Here is a 24043-nt window from a genome sequence, read left to right on the forward strand (position 1 = left end):
GATACGAAAATGAATTTAATATCTTGCCACTTACCTTCCGCTATATTCTCCCTTCGTAAAGCTAGAACTTGTAAAATGAAAACTCGTCTTCAATTTATACTATATTTTATTAATTTCGACAAGTGTCCATGTATTCGATTTGTCTTATCTCTGATTAATCGTGTATGTATGTGTCCCATGTGTTCCATTCGCGTGTGATTATGTATAGGTATTGCCATCGGTACATACAGCGTTCTGAATATTCATTTCTTTTCCATTTGATTCGTTATGCTTATAGTTAATCTCGGCAAATTAAAGATTTATCTCTTACATCTATGCCCTGTATAGACCATTCGTAATAATTATTAAGAAAGTCATAGGAAAAATGTAGTTCTCTCTCACCAAAGCGACACGTTTTTCGATGGACATTTAGAAGACATTCCACTTGACTTATATTCGTTTTGCGTTTATTCTTAGTGTCTCGCGCCTCGAGGAAGTTGAAACTGGCCTGCTACGAGTTCTCGAGAATTTCCGTGATTCAAGTTCAATTAGAATCCCTGGAAACGTTATCGATCCTTTCGCAGTCAGTTCGTATACGCTCGCGTTCTTTGTCTATTAGATATATATTTACATAGATGCACAGCGCTATCCTCATGTTCTCTTGGTACAATACAGATACACTATGTCGCGTACGTATATCATGTATAATACATACACATTTATATACAGAGAAGGGAATGTATCGGGTTAGAAAAATACAGCGATCTTAGCAGGATTGTAAGAAACTTTATAATGCATTTCCAAGTGCGTTGCGTTAAAAGAAAATGCTAGGCTTGTTGATTTTCGTTCAGCGTGGAAATACAGTTCGAGTTTCTGCCTGTTGTCGTGGTTAATCGCAAAATGATTAAGGAAAAAGCTTTGGTCGGTGCTCCTTCTCGAAGATAATTTTCTCGCGAATGAAAAAAAAATCTGCGACTGGTTTCCAGGTATTCGGAGATCGCTGATCCAAAGTTTCGCTGTTATACTGTCGTTAACGACCGAGAGCGAAGGACGGGAACTTTGCCAATTAATAATCTACCGTTGTGTGCGGAAGCACCTTTTATCTTGCGGTGGCGTAAAATGGCACGTGGCACGATCTGTCGCGAATCGGCACTCGTTTAAATTTCACCGGCTCCAATAACTAGGTGAAAAGTTCGTTACGCCAGTATGAAAGGGCATAAAGTTCTCAGTCTGTTGGCGAGGATTCTCTATAACGAAACGGATGTACGTAGCTACCGGTTTAAGAGATTTAAGTTTGAGGTACGTGAATTAAGAGGTTCGTGCGAAAATGAAGCGGTATAATATTTTAACCCTGTATTTCACTCACTAATCCGATGCAAACTTCGTTTCTCTCGGTCGATTACGATCAGTTCGACGAATAACGAAAACGTTGGAAGATAAAACACTTGATTTGCGAACGATTCGTTCGGTACGATAAATTATTATCGAAGAATTGTATAATATCTCGAAACAGGTTACCAGGTAAAACGTACGTAACAAAACCTAGCTTTATCACAATTCATCGACAAGAGTTTCCCTAAATGTTTGCCTAGCATTTAGCGATACACACTATCGTTACTCTTAGTGTTTAGTAATTGCAGTGTTTCTAGGTTTTAGCAGGCGATCGAGTACGTAGGTATACGTATCGCCTTACAACCGATTGCACAGTTCGAATAATTCGTTACTAATTTCTACTAATTATGTACAAATATACATTGGAAGTTTAAAGTTACGTGATACGACGTATTCGTAGAACTCATAGAGTAAAAAGCTCTGATTGTAGACGTTATTGCAGGATCGCGGGTCCCGCGAAACAAGTGTTTTTTACGATAACGTTTTACGTTCGCTAGTATTTGGTATCTTCCGTTTCGCGTAGCCCATTTAACACACATACACATGCTCGATAAGCGTGTCTCGGATGCCAGTATACGGTTAGATATCATGCTTCGTACTTGTATTGATATGTTTGAAAATTCGGACGCCGGGAACTTTAAAAACGTTTGCGGAAATGGAACACGAAGCGTAGCCGATGCAGGTGTTTCTGCATGCATCGACTGTGTTTCGTTATTTCTTCGATTCTATCGAACGCGTCATGAGCATACAATGGCCATCTTTACGAGGAATTCCTTTGGGCTCTCAAAGCCAGGGGAGAGGCAAAAACAAGCGGACGCCTTCCGCTATCGATTTTCGTTTCCGTAGAGTTGAGCGCGAACGTTCCACGCGGTTAACACACCGAAGATAATACATAAACTTTTTATTAGAATTGGAACAAATGACGTCGTAACGTGAAAATGTTCGACAGAAAAAAGAACATGTGCGAATAATTTCAACGTGTTTCAAACAATTCACTTTGAAGAAACGCTAGAGGGAATCGAAGGAAAGCGACTGCAACGAGAAACGGATCTTCCAGAACCTCTCGTGAGCGGAATATCATATAAACTTTAAATCCTGCAACTGAGTATCCAGTTGGATATGTAAATAGTTCAAAAATATGGTAATTCTCTCGTCGAAGTGTTAAATGATAAAATAGATGCGAAAGTAGAGATGGTACGGTATGCATCGAACACGTTCGACAGACTTACTCGAATTCTTTTCCCTTTCTGCACGAATGAATTTTGGAGAATCGAAAAACACGATCCCAAAGCTTGCACAACCATCGTACTCTTCGTGGATTTATAAAATTCGCGTATAATTCATGACTCGCGATGCAAGAATTTCGGAAGCTTGTTCTTCGATTTTCTCGCATGCTAGAAGGACAAACGAAACGGCGCGACGGAAGAATTTCGAAACGATACGAAGGAAACGGTGCTTTGTTCGAATAATCGTACATAGTACAAAGACGTTCGATTAGACGCGCAGGTGTACAGAACGCGTAAGTTTGTCGTGGAACTGACAATTCGGTTCCTCTGCTTTGAGCCAAAAAATATTGCTACACCTTAGAAGCTACGATAATACTGCCACGGTATATTTAATATCCGACAAAGTACATATACGTATAATGTGTTTTCGCTCAAATACGCATTCCATTGATTTCACGTTTTGACCTGATGTATATCGTATTATATATCTACTAGAATTCCCTTCTTTCCTTTTCCTGCTTCTGTTATTTATGCAACTAGATTACTTGAAATGGTAGGATAACGCGAATTTGAACGCGTTCAACGCATAAACCACGTCGTTGTGTTCCTAACACCTTGACGCTCGTTTCCGATTACTTCGTGTATCATTTATTCGACTACTTATCGTTAGCTTAAATATTTATTTGGTAATTCAGCTCTAACATCGATGCACGTTGCCTCCGGTGTGATATTGCCGGGATATCGACCAATGAAATCGCGCGATAGTTGGGTGTGAGAGTGCTGAGAATACTAACGATGATCCGCACTTCCGATAAACGAGTAAAAAGTACGCGATGTAATTCCGTTCTCACTCGTAAAAAGCTTCGATTTAGTTTCGTTACGTTGCAATTTGTGACGGCGCGGCTAATGTTTCTCAAGTCCGTCGCGAAATTTAAACACGATTCAGTAGAATGAGCCACAGGAAGTTATTGGTTTTCAAACGTCTACCTACGAAAAACGGCGCGACTACGAAAGAGGTCTGCGAATACGATAAATACCTTTAGCTGGAACAAATGTTGAGCTGTTCGATTGTCCGATGTCTCGTTGTTCCTGCTTTTAAGATAAACGCGACTTTAAATGCTGTAATTTGTCTAGAAGCTGACCAATTTATGGAAGGCTTTGCGAAATTCGGGATTGAACACAGTATAAATCACGGGATTTACGAAGCTGTTCATGTAGCCTAGCCAAGAGGTCACGATGAAAGCAGTGACACCCGGTTGACAGTTCGCTGTCAGCTTCGTGCAAATCGCGTCCATGATGTTGCAGGTAAAGAATGGCAGCCAACAAATTAAAAAGACACCTGTAAAAGACAATAGATTTCCTTTTTGTCGGGCGATAGGAAAGAAGAATAATCGACCGGACGTACCCAACACAATAGCCAACGTTTTCGTAGCTTTACGCTCCTTTTTCGCGGAGCTTTTCTCTCGTTTCTTCTTGCTCGCCTTGTTGGCTTTGTATATTGTAAACCGGGAACCAGAAACGGCATTTTTCTTGTCCTTCTTACAGGTAGACGAGCCAGACAAGACGCTTGGCGTTCGTCCAAGTTGAAGAGGGAGAAGAGAACCGGCGCTCTTGAGCCTCTTTAATTCCTGCTTGTTCGTTTCAGCGCCGTTCTTCTTGGGTTGCGAAGCTTGGCTCGTCGCCGCGCTTTTCGGAGGCGGCGACGAAGAAGTGGAGGACGACGGAGCTGAGGTGATTCGTGGGTTCGGGCTGGGACTGGAATTCGTTTCTAACGGTTCGTGAATCACCGTGCTGCTCGCTGCACCGTCATATCCAGAATCCTTTCTGACGTTCTGCGTTCCACCCAGTTGAGCTTGAGCCACTGCGCTGAAACGACAACTGCAATTCGAGTATCAGTAGCATTCCAACGATACAGGTTTAGCATATCCCGTCACAGCTTGCAACTCTGAACCTACGAGTGAAAGCATTTCGTGTACCATGATTATAGGGACGAACGTTCGCCTTTATTGCCGAAAACGAAACACGAACGAGAAATTACTTCTTGTAATGGCATCTCGTTCGAAATGTTCGATTGCTCGAACAATGCACGCCCGTGTATTAACGCGCTATCCACGCGGCTACATGTACTGCTGACAACGAATCTGTCTATGTAATTAAACTTGCTGCACCGTGGATGCAGTCGCTCTCGGCGATTAGTTTCGAAAGACATTGGTGCGTGGAGCATGATTCCCGTGCATATTGATCGATAGGTACATATCGATCTTACCATTAGTCGGTGTATCACAGAATTATTACGGCACAACGAATTTCCATCGGACCTATATCGTAACCAGATCCTTGTACGAGAGTCGAAAATCCTGCACAGATATACCTACGCGATACATATGCTTTCAGTGTGCCGCATTCAGCACGACCAAACGAAGAAATCGAATCATCCATCGTTCTTCCTATCTACTCGTTACCTATTTCATTGTGCCGATCGCGATTGCCCGTCTTTTTTCTTTTTTACTTACGTTTTGTTACCGCAAACGAACGTATCGATCGAAACCGCGTCTTCCGCGTTCAATCAATACAGTTACTACTCCAACTTGCTGGACCAGTGGACACTCCACAAACAAACGAATCGATTTCACAGTGGACCGAGTTTATCGGTGTTTTGTTCCTATTTTTATCGAATGTGTCGGTGAGTAATTCTTTACGCCAATGAATTATCGACTCGTAGGCAATATAAAAAATTCAAGCATCCTTTCATCCGACTCTTACGCGGAAAATACAATTCAGTCCCTATCTTTTACCGCTCGTTCATCTCAGACAAGATCGCTCATCCCGTTTGACCGAAGATAAAGTAGCCAGCCGGAAGAATTATAAAAGAAAAAGGCGATGCTTGGGTGGAAAACAATGCCATATAAGGTGCGATACTATCTTAATTCTCAAATTAACTAATCAATTAAGATGTAACTTTAGATCGACTCTCGTCTCTCGAAATAAAAGGAAATTCATTCCCTCCAATGAACAGTAAAATAGTATTTTTCCTTTGTTCGTTCTACGTCGTTGGTTTTGAATGCTAATTGATTTTAGTCGGTTCTTGCTTTGTTCTCGCACCATTGTTTTTAGTCTCGTTAATTTGCTCGAGTAACTTTTAACGCCCCCGCTCTTCATTCGGTAAGGGAGGCGGAACCTCGACTGTTCGCCGTTGTGTTTTTTCTACCATCTGCTAAAAATATTTACGCTCCGTTCTATACTACTACTTGTTATACATAACTTTTTTATTGCTTGCCGTACAGTAAAACTTATTAATTACGAGTTGTTGGGAAAAGGAAAGAGAAGCTTACGAAAGAGCGCGTTGTTGTGCGACGCGAACGTTCGTCTGCACTGCGGACGATCGAAAAATTTTATTGGATTCTTACGCTGCTTCCTCGACGACAGTGGCCAAAAAGAACTCGGTGCTCTTATCGTTCGAGATGACCACAACAGGATCAAGGGGTGTCTCGTCCTCGTCTTCGTTGCTCCCGGACGCGGTGTTCGTCGGCTCTTCCATGCCAGGAGCCACGAAAGCCGCCGCTCCCAACGCCGTCTCCGCAAACCTTGCCACAGAATACCCACTACGTGATCTTAGTCAAAAGCCTCTAAAAAAAAGCTTCTACACTTAGCATGCTTTTAGTATTCCTCGGCGACGCGCGGCGTTAATCCGGCAAAGGGGAAAAGTTAATCTATCATGCACAAAGCGACTACGCTTGCGCTCGCGACTTCGTTCGGAACTTTGCCACGAACAAAGAACCTAGCTTTTACTTCGTTGAATGTGCCCTTCGCGATTCACAGGGATTCTCGGCTGCGTTTCAGCTAAAATGAAAGTCGGAAAGTAATTCTTTTCTGACGAGGGAAAAGCTCGAACCTTTGATATTTCAACTGGCTCGCTTTCGATCGATCGGACCGATAATACAATTATCGAAAGAGAGCAATTTAGGATTACTTTTGCGGCAGACGTTTACCTGTTCGATCTTGCGGTACGGTTCGAAACGAATTACGAGTAACTTCTAATCTATTATCGCGAGCACACTGCGTGGTTACAAGTTAAACTTATTAAGTAATTTCATGCCGTGAATTAATACGAACATTCGCAACCGGCCGCGTACTCCGAATAATCGGATTATGGGGATTCGATATCGTTAGAACTTGGATTGGCGATTCACAGTTCGATCTAAACGATAGTTCCACCAACTTCGTCGCGTTTGTTTGCTCGAAACTTTCGCCCTTATCCTTATCGATACGTTCGATATGACGTATTAAAAAAATTTAACGAGAAGAAAAGATAATTAATTCTATTCTCCGAAATCCCTTTGAGTAACAAACAGAAGAATTTAGAAAGTTTTCACGCTTTGATATATTCCGAATTAAGCTAAATTTATAAACAATCGAATCCTCGACTACTCGTTTTAATATAGTCATTGACTGTAGTAATCTACGTTGATACGTAGGATAATAAGAAAGGGAACTACTTAAATCTTATAATTAGGATGAGTACAAAGATATGTCGACGCTAATGTTAACGATACAGGGGTAAAATCTACAGGAGTAGAAGAGCGTATGGGAAGGGTGGAGTATCGGGCGAATTTTGAATACAGGCCTGAGATTACGCTGAATGCATGGGACTCAGGGGAAAAGATACGGTCGTATAGCCAAACTGTGTGACTGCTGTTGTTATAAACATCTAATTGTAAGTCTAACTTATCGATGGTGTTTGTACAGGGTATTATGCAACCGTAGGAACCTGGAAGGAGCCTATAAATAATAATTAGGCAACCGATGTGTCACATCTTTAATACCATTGCAAATTACCTACCTAGTTGCGTTCGAATGTAAGTATATATATACATGTATATACCCTTTATGTGGATTCAAACTTTTTAATCCGATTAATTCGAAATGTTTAACTCGAAAATCCTTCTTGCTTTTGTTGCTCCATTGGTGAGCGACATACAGCTCTGAAGTATAGTTGAAAGTATAAGTCAAAGCGCGGCGGCAGAAGTTAAGTCGCGATCTTTCGCCACTCGTTCGGAAGATGGATTCCACTCCAGTATTTTCCTTTCGAGGAAAGGAAAAACGGCGAAGTAGGTATTAAATCATCTTCACCGGAAAACAAGACTACGTGCCTTTCAGTCCGCTGGCAAAGGAAGACAACGGTTCCTTCTGTACGGTTCTCATCGATGAACAAATGTACGACACTTAGGAAGAGGTGAGTACAAAAGCCGGCAATTAAATCGAGGCGAACTTGTTGGCTATTCAAGGCAAGTACGCCGACCCCGGGACAACGGAAATGAAGCCTGCGCGCGGGAAAAGCGTATTATACGGAGATGCTCCAGGCTCAACTACGCCTTAGCTCTTCCCCTTTCTACACGCCTTTCTTTTCACCGCCATCTTTCCTCCTTTAGTGACATATTCTCGCCAGCGCGCCAATCTTCGCGAGAAATCGTCTCTCGTTGGAATGCAGGAGTTATACGCGGGAAATTGAAAAAAATGACTCGCGCGAGGAACACGCGACACATTCGAAATGAAGCCAGTTTGTCTGTTCGCGACGCGACGACCGACTATTGCTCTGCGACACCTTCGCGAATATATGTAGCTATTCGTTCTATTTAAACAGCCTTCTTTGATCTTCCGACGCGCGAAATCGTAGAAATTGAATATCGATTCGTTATATCCGTGCCTCGCCGAGAAATTACACACATTCAACTACTCATTGAGACGTTAGCAGCCTACCGACAGACGTTTTGTTTACCGTGAACATCGTTGAAAACTATTAAAAGGCAGCACTGGTTCGATGCTATCGTCCCTTTGTCAAATAATCGTTCCCCCTTTCTAAAGGGAATTCTTATTTACGTTCGCCACTCCTTTGTTCGAAATTGCACGTTCGTGCAACGCGCACAGGGGACGTTCTACAAATTGGTAAGGACGTGGTTGCAAATGCAAGTATGACTTATGAAACCGCAACTTCACCATTCGTCTCTGTACGATAGGACGTGCAACAGAGTGATACATGCAAATGAAACACATGCTATGCAATGGTCAAGAAATTATCAACGAAGTATCGGCTTCGATTCTCCCTCGATCTTTTCGACGAATTTAAACACGATTTTAAAACGTAATTGATCGTTTATTAAAATCTCCTCTGTTTTTTGCAGTAATTAACATCAGAAATAATAAAAAGTCCTTAAGCTTTCAAGTGTATAAGACGGTCGCATGTTCTTGCTAATTTCAGAAATTTAACAAAAGAATTTACATCCATTTTCTCCCTTAACCAGCGGCGGTTCGAATGGAATTCCTAGAAAATTCTTGGTATATTCGTGAAGAATGCCAACTTTAACGGTCGAAGCGAATGTGTCGGCTTACCTGCGCGTATGCGCGATGTTCTCGATTATGCTGCCCGGTTTTATGTCGCCCAAGTTAGGCTTTCTATTGGCCCTTGCTTTTCTCGCTCTGTTTCTCAGTGCCTGAAAACGGTAAAGTAAAATCACTGTTTCAACATGAATTTGGTAACCGGTACAAACGCGTGAAATAAATCTTCTTATAGCGTACAAGACAGGTAACACATGACACCTGTTATCACCTATACATATCAAAGCAGCGAGATTTATCGCGACGCTTATATCAAAGATATAAGAAATATAAGAAATACTTCTCACATGGATACACAGCATCATAATGTACACATATTAGACGATTTTACTTGCAGTTGGTTCATGCATGTTGAGAAACGCAACTTTTTATGAATGCGTTATAGCTGAATATAAGAGGTACATATTTGATATCGGCGTTTTGAAGCGTATCGTTTTCTTCTCCGATGTTCAATTCATTATGACTATACACGTATACATATATTCATGTCATATATGAATGTCTTGCAACCCCATAAGAAATAAACAAATTATACGTCGTTCTTCGAATTGCAATGAAAATATCCCTCTTCCTTCTATTCTTCCTTTCTTTTCTTCGCTTTTCTTTCTACTATTCTTTGTTATGAAATCAATACATTGTTTGTTGAAATACCATTGTTTATCGGCTGCACTGAGAAATAATAAATCTCGGTCGTACAAAAGCCCCGGTCAGACGGGGCTCTCAGAATGTAGAATTATAAAGTGTTGAATTTGAAATCTGTTTTACGTAATTATTACCGCGATATTTCACGTCATCGGAAATTAATATCGTAACGAATGGAAGCAATCATGCAAACAAAATTGTTTATGTATTCCGGTTTGCGTAGAATAGCGAAGCAGCCGTATTTATGATTAACCGCAACGTAATCGCAAAAGCCAGCGTATCTGCGGAACACTTTGCTCCATATGGCGTTAAAATTAATATCTACGTAATTTGCTGAGTTTTACTTGTTACGGCCGACAATATTATATGTTATGGTTAATTGACCAAATAAACGATTTTGCATTCATCCTGACAGTTCTTGATGCTTACTCTATTTTCGAGCAACACCGATCGGACCTTATCGTTTTCTGCTATCGATTATTTTTAAACCAACTGCTGTCAATAATATTTACCTTGAATATGTTGTAGTAGAGAAACACCATGATGATGCAAGGTATGTAGAAGCTGGATAGGCTCGAGTAGATGATAAAGTCTGCATTGTAGAAGAGGCATTGGTCCGGTATTCGGTCGGGGGTGTTATTCAAGCCGAGAACAATCGGGCTGCCGATCGCGGCAGATATCGCCCAGACCAACAGTATCGTCAACCACACTCTTCTATTGTTCTTGTGCTTGGCGTACTTTATCGGCTGGGTCACTGCTATGTATCTGCAATTCAAATTCATTTCGTGTATCGTACAGTGTCCCCTGCTTGATGGGCATTACGTTGCCGCAAATCAACGTGGATCCACTAACATTGTGCATCCGCCCGACAGCATTGTCCAATTTATTATTTCTATTCCGATTGATGTATCTGTATCAGAATAATTCTATCTCGGAAAAGACTATACTTTTTAGACGCTTACGGTTCTTTTGCAACGAGGAAAAATCAAATTCTGTCGCATGGAAATGTCGGTAGAAAACGATTAATTAAATCGCTAAATTGTCGTTTATTTGGGGGAATTCATCCGGAAGAAGGCGACAAGCGATAGATAGATTCAGACTTTGCGACTTTATGGAAATCGTCGAAAGGTTTTTAATAAAGTGCAGCCATTTTTCTGCATCGCGACACGTATATTTTAACATGCAAATGCGAAAAACCTCCGTATTAATCATTTGGTTATACTATTTCTAGACGAATGCGCTTCCATTTAGACTCTTTACTACGCGGTCCCACGAAATTCTTTTCGTTCTGAATGATCGGAATTTATGATCTAGCTTTTAATACTATTTTAGACCAAGAGGCGACAAAGAGGAAAAAAACGAGGAAAATTTAATTCATATCGTTTCGTGACTTTGATATCTACGAACTTTGATAAGTTCTATAATAAATATAAGCTTTTCGTAACATTACAAAACTGATCGGGTTTATACAAACATTTTCGATCATGAAACGTAAACGCTGTCTCGTTACTATATCTTAAATCGTAAATTTCTTAGAACAGCGAAAACCACTCTATCGATCATTTCGACCTTCTCGTCGACTTGACGATATTTATTTCGATGTCCTGTCGAAATTTGATTAATAGAAATTAACCCCGACCCTCCCGACTCCAGCTTATTTCGAGCATCACGGAACAAATCTCAGTTCCTCCTCTTCCGTCCTTGGTCTGTTATTCGTGTCACGTAAACTGGTTAAATCAGCAACTTCCTTTTTCACGAGTTTCGGTGCTTTTTCAGCAATCGCGGTTGCGCAATTTTCCTGCAATGGCGCGAAACAAATGCAATGCAAGCAAATCGTATTTTACATTGAAAGAGCGTTACAAATTACGATTAATATCTCTGTTTATTCTTGCGTTTACTTTTTCTTCTCTTTCTTCCTGTTTTCTTGACGCTAAAGGACGAGCAATTCGTAACATTTCGTAAATTAATTCGATTTATGCATACGAGTTGCGATTTGACTTTCGTTACATTGTTTGAGCGCGATAAAATAAGATTTTCTAGCGTTGTAGCGTTTAGCTAACAAAACATCGAAGATCGATCGTGGAATTCGCTGGGGTAAAAGAATTAGGGTCGAACTATTTCTTGCTCTTCTGCGAAAAAGAACGCTCACCTGTCTATCGAGATTGCTACGAGATTGAAGATGGAACTGGTACTGCACGTGACGTCCATTGCGATGTAAAAGTCACAGACAAAGCCAGGCAGACTCCACGATCCGTTTACCTGGAAAATGAACGAACAAACTGTGAAGATCAAAGCTCACCACGAACCGTGCCAGTTGAATTAGCTTTCATTGCTCTATGGTCGGCTATTGTTTCAATGTAAATTACCGATTTACTGGCTCATGGAGCATTTCATTTACCCGAGAAGACACGCGAGAGGTAGCAATAAATACATATATAAAAGATGCTGACCGAATTTCTCAAATTTCTCAAAAGATAAAAATACAGACTCGTATAAAATATATCATAGTTCTTGCATTTTCGATTCTTCGTTTCTTCCAACGAATTTTTCCGCTTGTTTAATTCTTCGGAATTGTTATGACCCTGAAAACGGGTCAGGTATATTTATTTGGAAAAATCTTTCTGTAGAGATCAAGGATTATTTTGACCAAATCAAGAGACGAATTTTATTTTTCCTCCTTCCCATTCCACCCACCGTATACCATTTTTCCGTTTTGGTGCATTCGTCTGATTCATCTTTTTATTTTCGAAAACACTGACACGGTTGAATCGAACGCACCTATACCGAGCGAAGCCTGTTGTGCGATTTATTTGAAACAACCGTGCCTCCAGTAAGTACAAAATCGGGCGTTGCACCGTCGAAATGCGTCTATCACCGCCGGCTATGCGTACACGCTTGTCTCCATTTTCTGTTAAACTGGCGAATTTCGCAGTGTTGAATTTCCTCTCCGTGTTATTCGCCGTAAGCATAGGAAGATATTCTCATTTAATTGTTCGATACTTGCGACTTCTAATCGCTCAATATTTCTTTTCGTTATCTGATTTTTGTACGACGTTAATGATTACAAGACGAAATTGTAACGATTACAAGATCCCTATTCGCTTTTCATTCCAATTTCATTTGCGCCTTCGTATGTAGAAAAATCCCGGAATAAATTGTAAGCCGCTCAGTTTTCTCGATATTCATCACATTCTGCAGCACGAACTGTGATTACTTATAAAGGCTTTAGAAGATATCATTAAGATGCGTAGCTCGTACTTCAGTACCATATTGATCGAACTACTATATTTTGCATGTGTGTACAACCAGAGTGTAACACAACCAACAGGCCGATACTTTATAACACTGTTACATCATGGAAATATACGGTACATGTATGATACAATGTTTGCTTTTTGAATCTTTTAATTTATAATTCGAAATTATCGTATCTTCGTACAAATTTTTATGATACTTTTCGAATATCAGAAAACGTCAAAAAAATTATGAAAACGCAACAAGGAACATAAAGCGTAGAGGTTTAATACGATCAAAGCTCACTGTTTTAACCGCGAAGTGAGCAACTAAAAGTCGTAAATTAGCAAAAACGGTAAAGCAACGAAAAATTTGTGCCTGGAAATGCATGTACATGCAAATAACCGAAATAGCCTCTAAATAAAATTCTGTTTTATTACTATTTTGTTTTATTTATGATCCTTTCGATATAATTCACGTCTAGAAAATATATTTTTTAATTAAATTCTAATAGAAACGGCGATGTTTCGTCAACGACATCGAAATGTCATTACCGGTTATATTTGTATAATTACCATGTAATATCACATTTTCACATCGGCAATTTTGCAGCTCACTTTTAACTCACCTTGATGCTTTGCCAGCTGTACCGTCACGATTTTTCCAGTATACCTTTTTCACAATTTCATACTCAAAAGTATCTTCTTTTTCCCAAGACATTTTATTTATTTATACTCGACCGGCAGCTCCCTTTACTCTTATTTCAAAGACTGGTTCATATACATGTATCTATCCGTTTCCACTGAGATGCTATTAAATGAGATGCTTTGGTATCTCAAAGAAAACTCGAGCACTAAAAGTAGCATCGCAAGAACAAAAGAACGCAGGAATACTATCAAAGCAGTGATACATAGAAGTAAGGAACGTCTGGAATAAAACTGACTTTCGTGCTTTTGTTACGCTTTTAAGTATTTTCGTAAATGAACACTTCATTTAAAAAGGAATTGGAAAGAATGAATTTCGCTTTTAAATTCGGATGTGGAGTAAATTTACACAAATCACGCGCGGCACGGCACTTGTCTCGCAACTTGATAAAACAAATTTGCAAATATTCGCTTTTCACGAAACTGTGAATTTTTCCTTTTTTTTCCCCCTCCCTTGTCGTTTCCGACGTAACAACATCGGAATTTTTTAAATTCACCAATAGCAATCATATTTTCCAAAAATTGAAAACGTTCGCTGTGTCGATGGCTTAAAATATAGATCTGCTCTTTGTTGTTAGTTTTGTCGAACATTCCCGGATTGCAAGCAGAACGAGTTGATCACGTAGATTTGCGACGACGTATCGTTAATTACAAAACTGGTACAGTCTAAATCCCAGCATGGTCTGAATACGGGTAAGCATCGTTGTAATGTGTCTTTATCTGATGCTGAGTCTTGGCCAAAATGCCAATGAAGTATTTAGGACGAAGTAATTTAAGAGCGACGTGCGCGCATCCAGCATTAGTTATAGTCCTCTCCCTACTTGAACCAGACCTGTTATCCGCAACGCGCCACGTTGTTCTATCTCCGTTACCCCTATTACTTCTAACGCAAAATATGCAAAATTCGTCTGTAACACGATTTACCCCTTTCAACCTACTAAACGTAGATTATTATCGCGGTTACTAATTTTCCTTGATAAATAATTATATGTCTTAGATTGCGTGATAAATTACGTGATATCGAAATAACTTGTAAATGATACCCGAATGTAAGAGTAGGATAAGGTAAATTAGAATAGGAATATGACACGGAAGAACTGCGAAGAAATGTAAGAAATGAAAAAAAGTGTTAAGTAAGACGACTGTTCTATTCTTTCTAGATTTGCTTCGTAGGATACACGTTACGCCTTTAACCGATGCTAATAATTGCGGAATAAAGGATTCTGTCATACCCCGTTTCTAAATGCAAAAGAAGTGTATTTTACATCTTTCAGCCGGTACTTTATCCTAACCGTACCTTTGCATTCGAAGCCCTTCATCCAGCTCCCCAGTAGCAGGTTAAATGAGCCATAACTCTGTTGCGTGTTGCTCGGTAACGCGTCTCCCCTGTCAAGAGGGGATTCACGTCGACGCGCTTTCTAAATAGACGCGAGCCAACTTGCTGGAGAAGCCACTTTCCGTTGCGCCAACTACACCAGATAATTAATCGTGAATACATCGAATAAATAACCGGCACGTAACCAGCTACTTAACTCGCGTAAATGCCGTACGAAAACTACCGAACAACTATTCATAAAAAGACCAGCATTGACGCGATATCGACCGAATGGTAAAACAACGACTCTCGAAATTTGTCACGTCCCAGCTCACTGGTTAATTGCAACGCTACCAGCTGCATCTGAACGTATAGGTACAAGAACGTGGAACACGTGACGTTGGTAGATAGTACACTCCGTAAAAGCGTTATAACGAACAGTATTGCCTTTTGATTTTCGACATCGAAAGTTTGTCTTTTTGTTGGAATTGTACGGAACTGCTGACGATACTCCAAGTGAATCTAGGGAAGGCCAAGGTAAAGCGACACTTCCGGTCGATGTAAGTCTCTTCGCAATACGTATATAATCGCGGCATTTATAGCTAATGTATAGGGAGTTATAATTAGAAACCAAGGGAAGGCGAGCCAGTCAACCTTGCCTTATTCCAGCGACCTTAGCGAGAGGCATACTGGGGGAAACTAGTAAACGAGCAATCATTTGCTACGTCTTACGTCGACGACGTTCTCAATCTTTTGACTGACTTTGTTATTAAGTTACGGATTATGCCAACTAATTAGGGGATCGTAATCGCGTATGCTATTTTATTTCAGTCGTGCATCGATATAAAGAGATTAATTGATCATTGCTTCGGATATTTCGATCGTTTTAGTAATGCAATCCTGTCGATGTTAAATAGTTCAAGGATTGGAAATCCCAAGGTCTCTGGTTAAAAAATTTTAAGCCGAATAGATGTAAATTGTCGCCAAAAGTTACGTTTCATAGTAAGCTTACTTCGACGTACTCTATATAATGTACTCAATTGTCGTGTATAATGCAAATCTACCGATCATATATGCACTGCGCTTGACTGGTTGCAGAGGACATCAAGGACACGGTAACACTCCACATTGTCGAGCATCGATATCGAGAGTTCAAGAGACAATGGTGTTGTTAATTTTCTGTAAAATGCATTCGCATCGTCTGATTGCACAAACATAATCAATCTAGCGAAACCTCCGACACCGTGCAGTGTCAAAGAAATTATTCCCATACGAATGTTCGACAAAAAGCAGAATTTCCTTCGTTACAGTTCCGTGACAGAGTAGTCGAACGTACGGAACAATAGAAAACGTTGTCCTTTTGTACATTATTTGCAAGAGTTAACCAGAATTCTCCAGCTTTAACTGACCATTCTATTTCACACGTCCACCTATGGCTGCTGTAAATTCATCCTGCTGAGAACAGCTGCGAACCTCGTGGCTTGATGGGTGTTTGGAAAATGAAGCCGTAAAAGTTCCAGGGAAAAACAATGAGTATTTACGTATCAATCTGACGGTAAGCACGATGTCGCAGACGAGAGACTGCGTAAATCATATATTTTCAATTGAAATTTAGAAAAATTTACTCAATCTGTATTACTTTGTTTCGTTTCTCATACATTATTCTCGCACATCGTCTGTTTCAACTAGATCGATTACGAAATGGAATATTTGATGATGAAGCTTTTCCTCGTTCTCATTAAAACATATGACTAACACAATCACTCTTGAATCATACACAAGTAATAATAATGCGTGTAGGTTTCAACTTACACAATCCCTTTTACCAAGAAAAAACTTAATTTTACAACGGGTAAATTGATATTTTTGTGGCACGTTTTGATCGTGGAGCTCAATAAATGGATTTGTGGATTACACATGCAAACGGTTCGTTTGGCATATTCGTATTAAACTAGTGAATATTAACTCGTTGTCAGGTTCGTTTGTAGTAGCGACCCCAGTTTTTATTTACCTGAATATTCACTTCCTTTCTTTCAGGGCAGCGATATTTAAACCGTGCGATCGCTTTTCTACTCACTGCATTTGATGGAAAATATTTTCCGCATTGAAGCTGCATGCGTACTGATTGTAGCTGTCCATCGACGTGATCCCACGACTATATGAACTCGAATTACTCTCGCGGTATTTAATATTTCAATTTTCCTAGTGACGCCGTGTTTTACACTCGATACGGGTCCGCAATTCATGTGTCTGGTAGACAAAGCGAATCGAACGTCTGTTTTCATTTTTATACTACCATAGATATATAAATTCATCATAAATTTGTAGACACGCGAGTGAGCGCGAGAGAAAGCAGAAGCGGCATGGTGACTGTATTTTCCATCGACGTGTCGGCTACGTTGGGTATCATGTCGGCCGCTTAAATGGGTAACGGCGTCCCTATTAATTCTCGTATCGAGCGGCTGCAGTACTCCAAGCGATTCACCCATCGTAATTCAATGACACGCGGCAGAGGGTTGCGGAGACGAGGGTGCGCGACCGATACGAAGGCCGTTGCTAAAATTGATTTAGAATTGATATAATCACTAAAGGTAAGCCGACAGAGAGAACGAGATAGCTAGATGAATATATCGCTAGACGAATCGTGCGAAGGCAGATTGCAAGGAACAGAATGGCAAACGAAAGAGATGGATGGATAGAGAAGAGCGAATTGGGGAAAAGAGAAGGAGATGGATTTCGCCCGTGAAGTTAAACGCGAGACGCTCTTACAAGAGAGTCGGAGAAAGCACTCTAGGACTCAATCGTGGGCAGAGATTGTGGAAACGGGTTGAACGAGCTGATAGGGGATAGTAAGAGAAACTAGAAATCCGAGCATTACGGCCAGAGACAGGACTGAATCGAGAATTATTTGCAAAGCGTAATCAATTCGACGCTATTCAATTCATGGGATCCCGTACAGCGAAAAACGAAACTGGTATTTCTCGAGCGTTAGCCGTATCTACCTACCTACATAGGGGCAAAATCCAGGAGTTTTCTGTTTCAGTGAAATTTCAAAAGCTAGTAGTGACAGCTCGATGTTTTACGTATACAATAAGAAGAATTTTGCTACACAATCTCTAGATCCAGACGTTTGTGCTGCAGGACGTAATCGATCAAAGCGAGTCAAGCGCTAAGTCTTGGCTTTTCAATCGTTTTGCTAGCTGGATAATTGCTTTTTAAAGCTTTTCCTCGTCGAATTTTCGATCAGTACCAACTACAGAGATATTATAAGAAACTCTGCTACTCATTCGTAGAAAAATGCGTAACTTGTAAGAATGGTAAGAATATTGTTACGAATTTAAACGAACGCTATAATATACGCGTGTATATCTCGAGAGATTTCAGTGTGTCGTGCTTTCGAAAAAACGGTTGGATGTACGGCGGAAATATTTTATCTAGGCTATTACTTGGCATGGTTTCGCCTCAAACTTGGAAGAATCTAACGGCTCCTGCTGGGACTATAAAAATTCCTAGTGACGTTCTGCAAATCGACCGTCGGATAATCGTCTATCTTTGGAAATTCCAAAGCGACATTAAAAAGCCATTAAGATAGCTAATGTAGGATTCTGTGGTTATTTTTTAACCGACGACTTGTTGGATCAAGTTAGTTTCTTACAACGTCTGATGATTTTTCGAGGTTAAAGTCAATTCTCGTAATGACTTTCGTTTTTCAGAGATAGAACGATTTCGTTATCGTGTTTCATCCGTCCTTCTTCATTTTGTATTTCACCGGCTGCAAGAAAAGCAGTGACCGATACTCGATGTTTTCTCGTATCGAGCTCGATCGAGATCGAATCTTCAAAATTCTCAAAAGGAATATCATTTGTTTATGAAATGCATCAATCTTTCGACTTTCGATACAAGCTTTCTACTTGTTCCTCTTCAGGCTGGTACCGTATACGACATCCAAAATATACGAAGCATGTTCGTGTCGTCGACTTAATGTATCGAACTTGAAAAATGCGCTCGTGCCAACGATTGCAAGAAACACCGAGTGCTCGAGGCTCTAACATCCGGCGACGTTCGTTCGGAAGTAAGGGCATTCGTTTCTGGAAATAGGAAAAACCGTATAAATTTGTAAAAGTCAAATACTCCAAAGTCGACGCTCTCCGGGCACACTATGGATCCCGGTTTGCGATTTGCAAACAGTATGTCTCGTCGCTGTGAAAATTTTCGACAGAGAAGCGAAGAAAGAACGTCGTACAACGTCCCGTGCGCGACGAAAATATCGATTCTATTTTGAAGCTATTACATGGACGTATGCGCAAAATTGTCAGGATCATCGTCGAATATCGAAAAAGGAATAATTTAGTAGTTGATAATAATATTTCATGTAACGTCCCGTTTCAACTATTTTTCTCACGAGAAAAGCGTATCGTACCTACTCAAGCTATACTCAAAGAATTCAATAACAAAACAGATTCAGTCGACCAGAAGTTATCCGGTAATCAATTTTGAAATAGTTTCTCAACAACGAAATAAACGGTTGCCCCGAAGTAATAACGTTTCTTGCATCCACTGGAGAAAAAGTCGTATTTTGAAAATGGATATGACACACTCGGTCGCAATATCTGTTCCCGAGATTTTATTGCAGATAGAATCAAGAGCGATATTGCTTCCGACGCGACGTTACGACTGACCAGATACGGAGTATTATCACTCGTTTTTGATACGCTTCTTCTAGGCGTTGAACCTGTTTCCTTAACTCTCTTATTTTTCGCGTGTTTCGTACCACTGGTCGAACCTATCTATCCGTGTTTATCTGTGCAGAGAAAAATGAATAAATCGTCAAAGCTGTGCAAGATCGCTTAGACAGATGGGACTCGTGAGCGAAATCGTGCTATAAATAAGAGACACGCATTCAGCTATATCTCCGTGGATACGCTGGATTATAATTCAGGTCAAAAGTTTCCACGGCTTTCCTTGCGGAAAAAGTGTCCAAACGATTCTCTTCCTTCTGACACTCTCACCTTGAAACTTATCCATTTGTCCCAGACCCTCTCCTCCGGACTTTTCTCTCCTCGCTTTTAGACCCGCTCTTTCTTTACTTTTTCCAGATGGATCGCGACACGAACGTAATAACACAACTTTCTACGTTCATCTAACTTTTCCTTGGAGAGTTTACGCAAATTGTGCTTTTACAGTGGAGAATCAGCAGAGAATAATCATTGCCTGTATTCTAATATTTACTCGTCGACGAGACGAGTAAACAAGAAATCACTTGGTAATCCTCGTTGTCGCGTGTAAGGGAAGGCAGAGTAGTTGAGGTAATTCACTCGGCAGACGCTTCCATGGATGTCGAGGCGGCGAGGCGGCAAGGTGGTCCAGCGTTGGCGCGGGACTGTTCCAGGTTTCGGACACGTAGTTACGACTTAGTCGGGGATCAGATTGAATTTACCTAGCCTTCTAACGTGGCAGCACGGTGTCTGCGAGAAGAGAACCGGAGGACAACATAAAGGAACTTGCTGGAAACATCCCAGTTAACTTGAATTAATTCGGATGGTCACGAAGTCCATTCTAACGGCTGCCTTGAAACTGGCTATATCACCGAGTCTGACGAAAATTTGTATCGATAACAGGAATATACCAACTGTTATTTGGTCACAGTTTGGCATTATAAGTTGAATAACCGATGGTTTCTTCCTTATTTCCCGTATATTTCGATATTATTAAAACGTTCACCTTTCATGTCAAACTAATTAGCAGGATCAAAGCATTTTCCGTTCTTAGTTCATACATTGTATAAGGAATCGCAAGTAATTTAAGAAACAAGAAGAATAAACATACAAAATAAGCTGAACACAAGAAATTTCAATTAAAATAAATTTCCAAGTTGAAACGCAATTAATTAATTATATAATGTACGATAGAGCGTGATTCAAAGTACCGTAAGAGAGAAAATGGTTAATGTATAATTAATATGTTTAATAACGAAATCAAAAGTAACAACAATAACTAAGTATTGATTGTAATGCAATACATATAGTTGACACAGTTTCGGGCGTAATATTAGAATCGTGTTTTAATTTTGGAGCATGTTATGTTACTTGCTATCGATACTGACTGAATCAATCATTTTCATTGATTTTCACTGATTTTCATAATCGGTATTCGAGTCCATTTAAATGGATTAACATATTAATTTAAGCATTTCGAATCAAAGTATTTCCTATGAAAATAATTAAAACACGTTGAAGCAGAGTAAGTACGTATAATGATATAACAGCGAAACGGCGAATATATTTTAATGCGAGTAACATACTATGTTAAGCGTCTGTTCCGTCCAGAAACAAAAACCTTTGTCAATTTGGCCGACAGGTTGACGGATATTGCGTTCCATAATAGCCCCTCTTCTTTGAATGCGCGTTACCCCCCTCGTACATTGCAAAATAGTTCGCCAGCGCGAGTATTATTTCGTAGAAAACCTTTCGAATTTCAACTTTTTAATAACGCGTAAGTTGCGTAGAAACACCGGCAGGTGAAACGAAGTTTGTTACGTTTTACTCGAGGAAGAATCATCAATCAATTTGGAAGCATTTCACGTTACGAAAATTGAAAATCGAAAGCTGTTCGGATGAAGGGAGCCAAAAGTTAAGCGCTTCGGGAGTTTAATTAGGGAGCCACAACTTTCTAACCCATAAACTTTGATACTTACCACGCTAATTATTCAAACGAAATCGCTTAAATCATTCGAGCCTTTGAAGCAGACAACGTCAATTGGAATAAAGCGGCACTTTCTACGATTTTAAAGTTGTGCTTGTTACGGTTAGCTAGAAACAAAATAAATCACTCATATATTTTATAGAATATTTTTTTCTCTGTTCGTTTTGACGATTAATCATCGATAATAGCAGAGAAGGAGGAGGATGTGAACATCAGATTCTCGAACATTGTCTATAGATCCTGTTACTCTGTTACCAACTCCTGAGAGTCGTTAGCGAAGGTCTTTGGTGATAATACCCGTTCCACCTCGTGCCGTGTCGAAATCTGAAACGCATGCGACGTAGCTATATGTACGCTAGCTTTGTTCCCATTCCTGCCAATTAACGCTTCATCGTCGACGATTATCATACTAACCGTTGGAAGTACATTTTTTCCAATTTCGAATGGAAGACGCTGTGCGAATTAACGAATACGCACTTTAGCAAACGGTATATATTAAGCACGTTGATAGAAACCAGTAAAGGTAGCTACCAGCATGACGAGTAGGAATTTCCGAACTTCTATGCATTCGAATCTGGCTGCTATTATAGTTGTTTCGTAGCACTTCTATTCTTCCTGAAACTAGACACCTTCATCGCGCTTAAACTTCACTGTTCGGTCGTCGTCGTAGGAAACGCAACTTCTATTCCATGAAAATTGACAATGTTGAAGCGTCGATTATATTTTATCTCTATTGATAGAATCGAAGAAGTTTTAGCAAATTAACGAACGCGAGTATTGCGTATAAGCAATAAAGCAATAATAAAATAAGCAATAAGGTGGATAAAGAGCTTCGTTCGAATAGGTACAGATCAATTTTAATTAATCGATGCTAGTAATCGTAGTATTTCGTTCGTCATCGCGAGGTTCCTTGTGAAAACTGCAATAATGTATGCCTTATCATATTCATGGAGTAGCAAGATGAACGTTACGCGGATTAGTTCAATTCGAATTTCGTTGAAAATTTTGCATGCTCATGAATATGCCGTATAATCTCGCAGATAGGGAATTACGCGACGAGGTTGTAGAAAGCACCGTTTCTCGTACTACAAGCTCTTAATGATCTTGGAAACGAGATCCTAATGACCCCTTTGTCGAAAAGTTTCGAAAGAACGAGGGAAACGAATCTTGCGCGCCCCTATGGAATCGAGTCATTAAGAGTGACTCGCGGAGAGAAAGTTCGGCAAAAGGGGTCAAGACGAATGAAAGAACGGAAGATCGTTGTAAAAGTTCGAGCGAGATATCGGATCTAGCTAGCGAGATCCGTAACCCCTGTCGTCTAATGTCGAATTCCCTTTATCAAGTGTAATTCACGACCATAACTTGTTTCTTTGCGCTTCGTTGAACTTTACGAGAATTTTAATTGGTTCTGTTTTTAAATCGTATTTAACGCTGTGCTTTGTTTCTTCTGTTTCCGTGCTGGGTTCGAGGTCTATCCATTAATCGCGATTCAATAGCAGTCTAATCTTCTTCTTCCTAATTACTCCTCTTTTAATTTCCAGGAAGAATGGTCTAAAAATACGAAACAAGTACAATTCACGGGAAAATGTACACGCGTGTAAAATTACCGTTCGCCATTGTAATAATTTGGATGGCCCGAGGTTTTAATTTTATCAAACGTAGTGTGGTAACAGAGTATTAACAAGACAATACAGCGCATCGTGCAGAAGCGTTTATCATGTGAGACATGCTGCAATGAACACGATTCCAGATCCCGTAATCTCCGATTGTAGCAACGGGTATTCTGCGAATTACGCATCATCTCTTGCAAAGGAGGCTTCATATCCATAAATTAAATAGATATTTCCGTTAACTCCCATGCAATTCATCCCATTTACTGCGTAAAGGGCAAACAATAGAAACCCGTGCAAGGATAGCGTTTATTCAGATATGTAACCACTTTTATTCAAAACACGTCGACAACGTATCCAAGAAGAAGGAAAACAATGCGGTAAATCAGAAAACTTTGGAACGACCTTTTGCCCTGAGAAGGACAAATGATCCACAATCATGGAGATTCCAACTTTACCAATCGCATTCTCGAGACACTGCAACGTCCACAGCGGGGTTACAACTTTCTTAAAGCAGTTTAATAATGAAACTTTCCTCGAGTGTTTACTTTCTATAACACTATAGTCATTTCATTAAGTCGGTTTCGTTGCGATACGGCACGATACGATTGTTTGCTACCAACACGACGTTTTCATCAAAATGGCATTCACTATCCTCAATATATTTCTTATTTATCTTTTATTCACATTTTCATTATGGGTTATCATTTCTTGGAATTATGGATTACTCGGTCTGTGAATAATATCTACTCAAATTGGAAAAAACGAAATGCAGGAATATGAGATCGAGTCACTTTGACGTCAGTATAAAACATGATACATACTATTTTATGTGAGACGGTCGTT

General features: G+C 40.1%; 1 protein-coding gene across 3 annotated transcripts in view; it reads right to left on the reverse strand.

The window, feature by feature from the left end:
* Nucleotides 1-88: 88 nt before the first annotated feature.
* The window catches only part of Dop2R (dopamine D2-like receptor), a 96846-nt gene continuing 72891 nt past the window's right edge, over nucleotides 89-24043 (reverse strand). The window contains exons 3-8 of one of the 3 annotated variants that reach the window (XM_069120771.1): nucleotides 11782-11891; nucleotides 10145-10397; nucleotides 8985-9085; nucleotides 6005-6181; nucleotides 4003-4475; nucleotides 89-3936 (exon numbers count right to left, since the gene is read on the reverse strand). In XM_069120771.1, coding sequence (XP_068976872.1) covers nucleotides 3728-3936; nucleotides 4003-4475; nucleotides 6005-6181; nucleotides 8985-9085; nucleotides 10145-10397; nucleotides 11782-11891 — 1323 coding nt within the window. In that variant the 3' untranslated portion in view covers nucleotides 89-3727. Of the gene's footprint in view, nucleotides 3937-4002; nucleotides 4476-6004; nucleotides 6200-8984; nucleotides 9086-10144; nucleotides 10398-11781; nucleotides 11892-24043 lie in introns of all 3 variants that reach the window. The other 2 variants (XM_069120770.1, XM_069120769.1) reach the window with 2 other exon arrangements.

The sequence above is a fragment of the Bombus flavifrons genome, chromosome 9 (assembly GCF_040668555.2).
Source record: "Bombus flavifrons isolate JBK064 chromosome 9, iyBomFlav1_principal, whole genome shotgun sequence".
Taxonomy (NCBI): Eukaryota; Metazoa; Arthropoda; class Insecta; order Hymenoptera; family Apidae; genus Bombus; species Bombus flavifrons.